At 32.1% G+C, this 13,467-nt stretch overlaps 1 protein-coding gene across 10 annotated transcripts in view; it reads left to right on the top strand.

Moving 5' to 3' along the window:
- Positions 1-13,467, top strand: part of sky (GTPase-activating protein skywalker) — a 51,483-nt gene that overhangs the window by 19,131 nt on the left and 18,885 nt on the right. For all 10 annotated transcript variants that reach the window (XM_068294153.1, XM_068294159.1, XM_068294155.1 and 7 more), the window contains one exon: positions 664-1,189. In XM_068294153.1, coding sequence (XP_068150254.1) covers positions 1,042-1,189 — 148 coding nt within the window. In that variant the 5' untranslated portion in view covers positions 664-1,041. The remainder of the gene's footprint in view (positions 1-663; positions 1,190-13,467) is intronic.

Below are 13,467 nucleotides of genomic sequence, written 5' to 3' on the forward strand. Positions count from 1 at the left end.
GTTAATAGAAACATTCAGCTTATTACAAACTTTAAGAAGCAAAGTTATTTCCATTTCAAAGCCCTAAATCAGTCTCTGTTCTAGTCGTAATAGGCTTTAACCAGTTCTTAAAATTTCGTTTCACTGATTAAGAAGTTATTATTTTTTTTTAAACAAAGTTAGAGTTTATGGCATCGTGTTAAAGTGTGAAAATTTTTGCTTGGCCCTGTTTTTAAATTTAATTGCATTTATTTTATATACATAAATGAATAATATACCACCATATACATACATATACATATATGTAAGAACATCTGTATTTTATACGTGTAATATATATTACACTTTTTTTGTGTGTGTGTATTGCTAAATAAAATATTTATGCCGGTTTTGGCATTTAATTAGAAACATTTAAAACCGGCTAGTGAGGGCAACAGCTAAAATATTGAAAATCAAAAAAACACAAATATACATACACATATGTATACAGGGTGGTTAGCACATTTTTGGCTGAGTATAAATAGGGTCGATGCTTTAAATTACCCCTTTCCATGCCAGTTCTAGTGTAGTCAATTATGAAATTTTGAAATGTTTATTTACAATATAAATTCTATGCCATTAAACTGATTTCCAGACCATTGATTGATGTTTCGTTTTCCTTTCTCTCTCTCTGTCTCTTTGCAGTTTTTGGAATATTGAGCTACTATGCCCTTGCAGTATTTGTTGTAAATTGTTTATTATAATGAATTCGGCGCGGCATCATCGTATTGGAGTATTTCTGTCTCCATAAATTACAAAAAGGATAAAAAGAAGCAAGAAGCAAAACTAATAACAGAGCAATCACGCAAAAGCAAATAAAAAAAAAAAACAAGTTATCTAGTCACAAATAAATAACTAATAAAAAAAGAAACAAACACAAAGGAAAAGGAATAGAATCATCGCCTCACAATAACAACGAAACAGAAATTTATCGCTCATAAGACAAGAGAAAATCCTTTACAACTACACACATATATAACTTTATATATATATAAATCTAAGGATAAGAAGCTGGCAAAGAAAATGCCATATCATCGTGGTGATACATCGGCCCAGGCCGATAAACTGAGCGGAATTGTGGAGGAGAGTGATCTATATGAGGGATTTGCACCACATGTGGAAACATCGGAAATTAAAACACTTGACTTTTACAATATACCAAAGCAAACTGGTAAGTTCAATAAATCCTATAAATAATTAACGATTTCCGGTCAGGCATAACTTAAGTATATTTGATAAATCTGTTGATCTATAAAATAAACATAAAGTATATGAATTAGCAAGTGGCAGCAGCAGCTAATAACAAAATTCTTGGAATACAAATAAAAGTTGGAGCATTCTTTTTAGTTGGAATACAAAAGAAAAGAACTTTTACCACTCTGTTGAAAATGATATGACTATGAGTTACCCTGTAACTAAATAAATAAGAGATTTTTATATGCAATAGAAAGGCAGAAATGGCCACACTTGATTCCAGGACTTCCTTAGGACAGATATACCCCATTTCTGAATATGATTGCTGCAGGGTAACAAAAATTGATTTAAGTGTACCATTGAATGAAATCACATCACGAGTTTCTTCAGACCGGGCACACGCCCACGAAAAACGAAACAAAAATATTTTGAGTGAGAAATTTTTAATTTATGTTTCTTAATGAAAGCAAGTACATAAATTTTTTGCTTTTTCTCCTTCTTCTTCTTCTTCTTCGTTTTTGCAAGAAGATTAATCAATAAACAAAACTTGAGCAAAGAAAAGGAAAAATGTGTAAAAAAAAGAAGTAAACAACTAAATAAATTATATTCAGCTTAATATTAGCTATGGACAATAAACAAAATAGTAAATTTCATGCCTTTTTAGACATCATACGATATTGCATGAACTGATATTTCGTGTATAAGGTATGCAGTGCTTCTAAAACTATATGGTGGAATTCTAAACTGTTGAAATTTTTGAAGCAAATTGGTTTCATGTTGATTTTATATGCAATTTTTTTGTTTTGGTTAACCCGCAGGCATTAATGCAATCTTCTTCTCAGCCTCTTTTTCGATGTTCTCCTTCTCTTTCACTCTCTCAGTCTCTTTCTTTTCCTTTTCAATTTATTTTTTTTTCTGCTTGCGGTTGTGTTTATTCAATTCATTTTCATTGGCACATGAAATTTTTGTTGTTTATTTGTGTGTTGAAAATATAAAATGCAAATTGCAATTTACATAAATTTACAACAACAATGAAAAAAATATTGTTAAATGGTAATTGTTTTTTTATTATGTGTTTCGTTTTGTTTTGTTAGTTTGTTTACCCAGTCAATGGGTTAGCTCACTTCACTTCATTTCACTTGCACCTCTTCCATCGACAATAATCGACCAAGCACAAAAATAAAAAACCAACCTTATCAAAAAGAAGAGAAAGATAAAAAAGGTTATACAACTCATTGACCTACATTATTTTTGTCAAATAATACTGAAAAACAGTAGGTGAAAATAAAATGTTTATGATAGCTAAATTTTGTTCGATCAACAAGTCCAACACCAAGAAAATTTAAATATTTAAAAATGGCGTTGTGGTAAAACTATATATAATTTGAATATTGCCATCAAAGCCAATTAAAATTTACAACATTTCAAAATGATTTATTCATGTGCATCTAATTGGTGCAGAAAAAAAAAACAGCCAAGAACATAACAACGTAATGGCAAAATTTTAAACTTAAAAGATGGGTGGACATAAAAATAAAAAAAAAAGAAATGAAGGTAAACCAAAAATGTTTCCTGAAAATGTTCAAATCAAAAGATAATTATCAAAGCCATGAAATGAATTCAATAAAAGAGATCAGGAAAACACACAGTGCTGTTCAGTTAAATAGGGCCCAGGTATTAGATATACCATAAAGTGGTACGAATTAAAGAAAATCCTTAAGCAATATGTTGCAGTTTAAAGAAGTTTCTGAAACAAGCAGAAAAGTTGTGTATATTTTTCTACTGAAATTAAAATATTATCAAAGTCCGAAAAACACAATGGTGATCAGCTAAATAGGAAAGAAGTATTTTCTATACTATAGAGAGATAAGAATTGAATATGAATGGAAAACAAGTAAGGAAAATATGTTTTAGGTTTGTTCTTAAAAACTCATAGCAAATATTTGGATTAATGTATTTCCTTTCAGTTTATTGGCTTACATATTTACTAATAGGTTTAGACAACTTTACAAATGCCCCTTTGATCGAGTCTTTTCCTGTCTCTCTCTCTTCCACCCCACCCCAAAAACCCGTTCAATCTCTTGTCAAAATGCCAAAATGCATTAAATGCAATTCCAATTTCGATACCAATTCGCAATAAGCTAAATGCAATCGAGCAATCCAAACAAATCGATCGAAACTTCCCTTCTGCTGCCTGGTTATGGATGGCTAATGGCTCTGACGACAATGGCCTTGATCCATCTTCTAGCCTTTTATAATGGCACAATTCTACGAAAATACTTACATCAACTGAATCCATATAGTCGACCATGTAATGGTATGTTTGCATATGGTTTGGATTTTCCACTCAAAATGAAAGCAGCAAATGGAAAAACCACAAATATTATATATCTATAGAATTGCTTGTTCAGGTTGATCGCATTGCGGAGAAGAATATTCTTTTATATTCTCGATTTATCTATATATGTATATATAGATAAATGCTTTTTGACACACACTTTTCTTTTGGTTTTAAGAATTTTTGCACAAAAACAAACACCAAGAACGAGAAATCATTCACGTTTTTATGGCAATTGGCTAGCGGCCAATTAATATTTTTAAAAATAAATGCAATCTTTGCTCTGCCTCCCCCATTTCTGCCCCTCTTCTAGGTGTCTTTAATTTGATTGGATTTTCATATGCCGTAGCTTTTCTTTTTATTTATTATTATTTTTCTTCTTTTTTTTGCGCGCGCGTTGTGATTAACACTGAAAGTGTGCAGAGCAGAGAATGAAATCTAAATACATTTATTTCCATTTTCTTTTTTGTTTCTTTGAAATGACAATACAAAAAATTTTATTATGCATCGGGGAAATTTTCATGACTTTTTCGGTTCAACCTTTTCGATGTATAAACAAATTTAGGTTTGTGTTTATTTTTGTGAAATTTGCATTTTCCATCAACATATCCATCCATCTACCTGCCTTTGAAGTTAAATCATTTTGTCTGATGGGTGGAATTAAAATACCCTGCAGTCATTGAAAATTTATCACAAACAAGTGTATCTTCTTGAAAGTCAATCGAGTCAAAAGTTTTCATATTAAGTATCAAAATATTTCGACCAACGTGTCGTATGAGTAATAAATATCAAAGTGTAATAAACCCTTGACAAAACTTCTGACTCTGAGATGCAGGGCTTATATAGACAATTTACTTTGATCCAAACTGTGATCGGTAAGTGGACCAAATGTGGAATGATTCTTAAGAATTTCAATATTTTATATCGTAAAGGGAAATAATTAGTTTCGGCCCACATTCAGTAACTTTTCAATGAATAGGTTTGGTTTTTCTTTTGCCAAGACTAAAATTAGTGTTCCGATTAAACAGATTATGTTGAACATCATCACACCTATGTAAAAAAAATTAATGTCTGGTTTAATAATCACGTTTTTTTCAAAATTTTTCCTAATAAAACGAAAACTTATTTTATTTATCTGATACAGTTTGACATTCACAGTTTAGAATTAACTGCTACTTAAACCCCAGTTTAAGAAACAAAGTTTTGAAAGAAGCGTTCAATGTTTTTTGTTGCTTAATATATGTTGCATTAATGTCATATTTCAATATTTTAAATAAAGTATCCTAATTTTTTGTATTTAACTTAAACTTTTAAATACCTCTACCAAATAAGATTCTGAGATATACATACATATGTATAATAACATAAAATTTCGATTTGTAATTAAAGATATTATTATAACTCGATTCAAAAAAGTATTTTCAAAACTTTGTTTTATGCGCAATTTATTTTCCCCACTGACATTTGATCCCATCAACAGAATTTTTTAGTCCGCGTGCCATTCGAAAAAAAAACAAGCATTTAATATATGTATAATATATTGATATACAAATACATATATTTTGTGAACATGATTTCTTTATGGCTTAAAATTGAATATTTATTTGTTTTTGCTGCTTCAAATGAAGAGCATTTTCTTTTCTTTTGCTTACGTAAGCAGAAGGCAGCCAATGAAAATATCTTTTTGGGATTCTTTTCGTTTTTTTTTACTTGTGACGTGAAAAGATTTAAAGAAAAACAACAACTTATAATAAATGTTATTAGCTCGAGGGGGCATAAATTTCAATTTATTTGAAAAACATAAATGTTTTTATTTTTAAAAAATTTTCCTATCAGGCCAATAAACTGATACACAGACACACACACACAGAGAGAGACAAATGAATAAGAACAATATATAGAGAGAGAGCAAAAACGTATTTGACTAACCCAGAAGACAAAGAGACGAGGCACGTGCCACAGACCAAATGAAAAAGTATGCGAAAAGTGTGCTTGCTGCGAATGCGTTCAAAACGATTCTCGAAGTCAGCAGATTCTTGTAACTGGCCAAAACTGGTTTTTGGCTTTTGGTCGAGTGTCTGGCCGAATTGTTTCGCCCAATGCTGCTTTATCGGCTTGCCCATTTCGAATTGATGGTTTGTTTTGGCATTTATTTTTAGTTTTTAGAGAATTCCACTTTAGTTCAATGCGTGGGCTAGAGAGAAAGAGGTGGTGATTGCAATTTGTAAAATGTTTGTCATAAACTTTATTTGGATTATTCATTTGGCGTTTCGAAAAACGAATTTTGAATACCAATATGACATTTTTTGTTTGTTTGTGCCAAAAAAAAGAAGCTATTTGACCGTTTTGACCGCTGCGGTTGGAGATGAAAAAATGAAAACCACTTGAGGATTTTTCGTTTTGTTTTTGCGTTTTGTTTTTCCCACATTTTTGGTGTATAACTTTTTTTTTGCCAAAGGCAACTTGCAATGTCTTGGCTCACTCAATTCTATTTTTGGTTTTCTGCTCATTTTTTTCTCTGATTAGATTAGACCAATTAAAATCATATCTATATATACATATGTACACTTATAAGTCGACAAGTTCGAAGATCAAATCCGTTAAATTAACACACTCTTTTTTGCTTCGTCTTGTTCTCTGTCTGTCATCATTGCACACGGTTGGCCACTTCCTTTTGATTCATTTATAAACCATTTTTCTTTGTTTTTTTTTGATCCTCCCGGCATTCTGTCCACTTGTTCATAAAGCAATCATCAACCTCTCCACACTCTGAGCTATAAACATATACATATACGAAGAGAAGGGGGTGGAAGAGTGTGGCTGGTCGGCAGTTGGATTTATTAATAATGCCAGCGGACGCGTTGGCGTCGATGGAAGCTTCTGTCCCAGGCACGACACTTTGCGTGACGAATGATCATGTTCTCAGCCACTAGAATGAACGGCATAGTTTTTGATTTCAACTAAAACCAAAATTTAAAAAAAATAAACAATCTTTTAGTAAGGCCAATTATAATTGTTAGTTCATCAAACTAACAAAAACAAAAAATGATGCGATCACCTTTTTAATTAAAGGGAATATGTTATTTCAGTGTTTTTGTAAACCTACCACAAAGTCCAATTATGTTTATAGGCGGATAGGAATACATAATAGCTGAAACTTTATCAAATCTCAATAGTTTCTCTCAAAATACCAATATTATGATCTTTCTCATACTTAACCAAAATATTATGAATTTACATATCTGACGCCCCGGCGTATACTTAATTTTTGTCACTCTTGACTTTATTTCAAAACAAAACATTTCCTTTGCATTTGCATTAGCAAAAACGCTAAATTAATATTAAACCAAACCTTAAATTAATATTAAAAAACAAAAAAAGTTGTAAAGCGAATAAATTTCTACCACTGTAAAAACCAATTACTGAGAAATAAATATCAAAGGCAACCTTCAAAGAGGCTTACCTGATATCTCATATAGAAAAAGAAGACGATTTTAGATTTTGGCTGAAAAGTGATTGATTGATAGTTTATTTCCCCATTTTTTTTTTTGGAAATTGCTTCAATTTAATTTTGGCATGAATTCAATTTGGCTAAATCCATCAGCGAACAATCAATAAACTGTTTTCAAGTGTTGGCGCCTCCAATTAGGCATTCATCTGTGTTTCTATATGTATTTCTCTTTATTTGTGTGCGTTGTTGTTTGTCTGTTTGTGTGGCAGTGTGAGAAGGTCAGAAGCATGTCATGTTTTAACCACTTCAAAAAGCAAATTATAAAACTTTTGCATATGTCTGTGTGTGTGTGTGTTTGTTTACACGATCTTTGATTTTCCACACACACAAAAAGAACATTAAAAAACACAACAAAAAAACAAGAAAATTGTCGCAACAAATGTTTAAATTTAGTTTTCACACGCATACTTATACATACCGGCAAATTGCCTGCTGTTTGTCATACTTCTCCCACTCTCTTTTTCTTTTTTGGTCTCTTTCCTCTGTCTCTAACAGATAACAGTGTTTACTGTGCTTCGCTGTTCAGAGATAAACAGAGTTAACAACAGTGGGTTTGGGTTTGTGGGTGGCTGGCAACCAGAGGGGGAGATTGGGAAAGAGAATTGATTCTTGTTTATTTTGTTTTAACATGGTCTATAGTATAGGCTAACAATACAGTTGTCAATGCCTTTCATACAGTGCGTATGCATAATAAAGTAGAAAATTAAAAATGGCTATCATCCGTCCTCTGTTAAGCCATTAACAGAATGATTACAGGGCTCTCTGAAATGTTAATAATATAAGCTGCCTGAAAGTCTGCTACACAAATATTTGCATTTACAAAATGGCCGAACAGATGGTATGCTTATTGAGAGACACCACTGTTAACACAACGCTTTAACGAATCAACCATGACAAAGTACATCCACAATTTCTTAAATTATTTAAATAAAAAATATCAAAGAAGTTAAATTCGGCTATGCCGAAGTTTATATACCCTTGCAGTCCTTGACAATAATAATTTCACATGTTCAAAATTTGTTTTCTGCAACTCAATTCATTAATATACAAACAAAACAATTTTACTCTTCATACTATGTACAATTTGTTCTTCTTCTTCCCTCATTCCCTAAGCAAAGCAACGCACCCATACACATACAGTTTATGTAGCGTTGCGTCTGTGTGTGTATGCATGTGCTCTGTTGATTTGATGATGACGTAGTAGGCAGCAAGCAGAGCTGCCGGCAGCGATTGAACCGATTTATATAGACTGTAACTTGTGTTCTATTTATCCGATCAGGGTCAAATTTTGGGATCTGAGATTTTATATCAAATTCTATTATATTGGTAAATTTCATGGGGATACTCCAATTTTTGCAAAAATTTTTGTTCCAGAGTTATATGATATAGTAGTCCGATCCCAAAGATTTTCATACTTTATCTCACCCGGGTAAAAAAAAGCTCCCAAAAAAAATTTCATCCCGATAGCTCTTAAGATGGCTGAGTAAAACGCGTACGCACCGACGGACAGACGGACAGACGGACATGGCTATATCGACTTAGCTTCTCATGCTGATCAAGAATATATATACTTTATGGGGTCGGAAACGTCTCCTTCTGTGCGTTACAAACATCTGACCAATTTTATAATACCCTCTGCAGGGGTATAAAAACTTTTAAAATATCAGATGATTTCTTTTTTGGTTTAACTTCGATTAAGGACAATTTATTTTTTGCTGTGGTCTTTCTTTCAGAAAATTAAGATCAGAGATCAACATTGGTCAACCAAATAACACACCTACAGAATTCATGTACTTTTAATTTATTTTTGTTTGCCATGATTATCTAATTTGTTTGTCCTTACAATTACATTTTTACACCTGAAAGCCTTTGGCAATGCCCGTCTGGTTTAGGTTTTGCTGCTCAAATGAATGTCACCACAGATTGATTCACACTTTGTTCACACACACACTCCATAACCACAACAAATGCGATCACATGATTACTTTGTAGCCTTCTGTCTCTCTGCCCATTTGCATTAACAATAAAATCAACAACAACAAGAAGAAATAAAGTATATATCGTAGTAAATTATAATATAATTTTAATTTTTATTAAATACATAACAAACCGCTCATTGATATGATGAAAACGAAAACCTGTCCATTTGCATTTGTGCACGTTTCGTTTATTAATTGTTTTAGAATTTTCAAAGCAGGTTCCGGCAGGTGTATTTATATATGGTTAACTGTCGTTTTTTAACCAATAGTTATTGGCCGTGCCTCCAAAAGAAAAGCCCAAACTATATAAAGTTGAACGAACTCGAACTCGGAAGCAAGTCTTCAAGTTACAGTTTTTAGAGAAAGCTTTTCATACATATGTACCTGCTATTTAGTAGGTGAGAAAGATATAGTGAAGTCGTTCAAATGGTTTAAGTTAAAGTGGGTAGACCTAACTTAGTATCGAATGAGAAATTATCTTCTAGCTATCGAGATGATCATTATCCTTAACGATCTACCCTCTGAGTTGTCTCTCAATGAAGAAATGATGGTAAAAATTGTATGGAGTTGCAAGAAAACCTGTTAAGATCCTCCAAAGATAAAAACTTCTTTAAACTTTAAAAATTAATTGCAGAGTAACTTGAGGTCGTTGTTTCTTTATCTAGTTTATCTAGCTAAATGCATTGGGGAAAGCTTTTTTTTGTGATATCAAAAAGCACTTGAAATGAATTTCGCTTGCAGTGCTTCCACCTGTCGCCATCAGTTTGCTCTCATAGTTATGCTTTGACCCCCCCACCCCCTCGACATTAATCACTCTCTCTATCTCTCTTGATGTCTCTTGTCTTATCTCTTTCCTCTTGGGAGTAGAGATCGCCTATTGGACTAGCTGGCGGCTCAGTTTTGTTTCAACCCTCGGGCAAAGCGGTTGTCGTTCTCTCTCTCTGTTATTCTCTCTCTCTATCTCTCTCTCGCTGTGTCTCCATTTACGTTTCTGTCTTTTACGCGTTGCCCACATCAAAAAAAAAAAAAAAAACCAACAAACAAAAAAAGTTGTCAACTGTCGAATTGAACTTTGTGTAATTGTAATTACTTTACGGTTGTGTGAGTGTGCGTGTCTGTGTGTGTCCATTATGCAACTTCCAAAAATTTAATGCAATTACTAATGTGCACACACACACACACACACACAAACAAACATACATATATCTAAATCGGTTATTGAGGAGGCAACGTCTCGTTAATTATCACGCCTCGTAAAATTGGAGAGGAAAAGCGAAAAGCCTCTTATTTCCATAGCTCATTCAATCATCTCAGTCAATCAGTTAGTCAGTCAGTTGGTCAATCAGTCAATGCTAAGCAATATCGCTCTCTCTCTCTCTATCTCTATCTCTCTTTTTCAACGTGTGTGTGTTTGTGTGTGTTCAGGTGTAGGCTATATGTAAATTGTTTATGCCAACATCATTTCTGAAAAAAAAAAAACAAATCATTGAAAACGAATTTTGTTCAGATTTTTTATTACTTACTTTTGTTGCTAAAGAATGACATGAAATTAAGGCCTGAAACGAATTGATTGTATACGATATATATACATATATCTGAATACAAGATATATAACTGATTGCAATCGAAACAGATTCTCGAATTGCAGCATTTAATGAATGCAAAATCAAGTAACAAAAAAACTCGTTTATAATTGTTGTAGTTGTTGTTGTATTTGCACATATGTTCGAAGATCAACCGTACGACTAAAGTTAGTCGTGGTGCCAGGCTCTCACAAATGAATTGTGGAATTGATATGTGCAACTAATCAAATCAATATCATTTAGCATGATTATTAACTAATTCATTTTCCATATTAATCAACAATATAACAATAAAAACACTCAAAACACGGCACCCACTCGTGCTTTTTGCAAAAAAAAAAATTTGCTTAATCCTCCCACATTTTCCCACCTCTCTTTTCATTATTAAACACATGTAAATCAAAGTAGGCGGAAATATGCCCCCTACAAAAAGAATATACATATATAGACGTAGATATCTATTTGACATGGGAAGGGATCACAGAAAGGTCGTTTTGGTCGATCATGTGCCACACATGTCTCCGATTACGATCGAAAAAATTGTGCTAATTGATCGTGAAACTAAAGTTATTTATAGCCCCACAAGGAGAAAACAAAACAAAAGATGAGTAAAAATTATATAGGAAAATATGGAACCCTCACGTGAAAGAAGGCTCGTTTGTTGTCTTGAGACCTAATTCAATTTAATTGAATCGCAAAACGACAAATTTTCAAGTCTCACACAGAAAGAATAAGTATATTTAGCAGAGTCTCAATAATAGTCAAAATATATTTATGTTTTCAATTCGTAGACCAAAATACTGATTAGCGTTGGAAATATTTTTTAGATAAATTTGTCTCGTAATGTTTTGCATAAAAAATTTGAAATTACCCAAATAATTTGTACAAATATATTATTTGAATGTTAAATTAACAAGCCCCAAAAAAGAGCACAAAAATCACAAATAGAAAATTTACCAATTTAATTTATGCAATTGACAATTGTTTGTCGCTAAAGTTAAACACTAAGAAATTCTCATCGAAATAAAATTTAGAACTTGTTTTATTTTTCATACAAACTTTGAATAGTTTTTAAAGTTTTCTTAACACTTATACCTTCATTTAGTTACATCATTTTAATATATACATTTAATTTGTGAGAATGATATACTAAAAGTTAATTTCTTGCCTGAAAATAAACTCCAGGACACTTAGACATTTCACATCCTGTTGATTTAACCTGACATTGTGGCAGATATAAAATTCTTAGCAAATAAACGTAGGACTAAGAAGTGTGTCTTTAAATTTACACGAAAAGACACAAGTTGGATCCATTCTTATGAATAAACCATTAATTAAAAATTTAAACATACTTAATTATTTTTAGATTCTGAAATGCAAACACATTGATTCCCCATTAAGCTCAAACCTTACCGCTTATTTAGTTTTTCTTTTGACTTTGCCTCTCGCAATGATAATTGCAATCCAAAGTCAATATCTTCCATTTAAATTCGTTTGTGATCTATTTATAGTGTGAAATCGATTCTCTCAGTTGGTGTGACGCGTTTTGTGGCTAATTAACAGATAAATGTTGGCAATCTTGGAAATCAATAAAACAAAAAACCAAAAAAAACAAAACAAGGCAGAACCATAAATTAACAATAGCAACAATTATTTACATATTGCCAAATAACAGAAACAAAAAGAACATGTTGTTGTTTAGCTTTTGGTCAAATTAAATTTAGATGCAGTGCCGGCATCTGGCTCAAATTGCTGGCAGCAAACAGAAGAAGCAACAACAATTGCAATAATAAATTACATTTTGCATACATTTGGCCCTGCTCCTCCGCCCGCACTTTACCCGCTTTTCCCCTATGTCTTTTCGCCCTCTTTATGCTTTTTCTTCATCAAACAATCCACGTCAGACAACGACGACAACGATTTTCTCATGTTTTTCTTTCGCCATTTTCCTTTTCCTCACTCTTTCTCCTTCTCTTTTCCTTAGGTCTATAGTCTATTGTACTAAAAATTGACCATTAGATCATGTCAAAATAATTTTATTTGCCATTTAGTAAGGAATATGTTGATAAAGATGATTAATGCAATTTAAGGGAAATAAATTTATTTTAAATATAAAAAAAATTCTTGGAAATAAAATTTTTCCTTTGTTATCTGCGTTTGGTTAAGCTTTTATCACATGATGATGGAACAATAAAAACAAAAATATGTATATATATATAAGAATATATCGACATCTTTAGAATCGTGCAATTTGCATTAGACAGAACTCACAAATTGATTATTGAATAATCATAAACTCTTTTAATATCAATGACTAAAAACTGAAAATTAATTTTCAACGAAATACTTAATTATAAGTGCCCTGCCATTTGCTCTAAATTTCTATGAATTTGTCTGCAAAATGTTCAATTCAAGTAATTACAAAATGATTTCCGTTATTGCAATTATTTGCATTGTTTGCACTTGAGAACTTAATTAAAATATTTTATGCCCTGTAGATAATTGATAGATATTAGTACCCTATAATCTAAAGTTCTCTATATTTTTGGCGCAGTGTACGAAAATTTGTACCTTCTAATCGAAGTATAGCAATCGTCTCTTTTGCCTGATACTCTCCTCCTGTCGAACTGTTCATAAAGATATCAGATCAGATATCAGCATATTATATGACCAATTTAGTTTCATATGGTGCCTAAATAGTATATTTTATGATTCCCTTGATTTGGAATAAAGTCCCCAGTTGACTTCTCCCTGTTTAACGTCAGAGCCAGAGTTGTTTGTCTCAGTTGTTTAACTAATCGGATATGAGACACGACAAATATCCATGCGTCATTCTGGCTATGA

This window comes from Drosophila tropicalis, unplaced genomic scaffold (assembly GCF_018151085.1).
Source record: "Drosophila tropicalis isolate 14030-0801.00 unplaced genomic scaffold, ASM1815108v1 contig_845, whole genome shotgun sequence".
Taxonomy (NCBI): Eukaryota; Metazoa; Arthropoda; class Insecta; order Diptera; family Drosophilidae; genus Drosophila; species Drosophila tropicalis.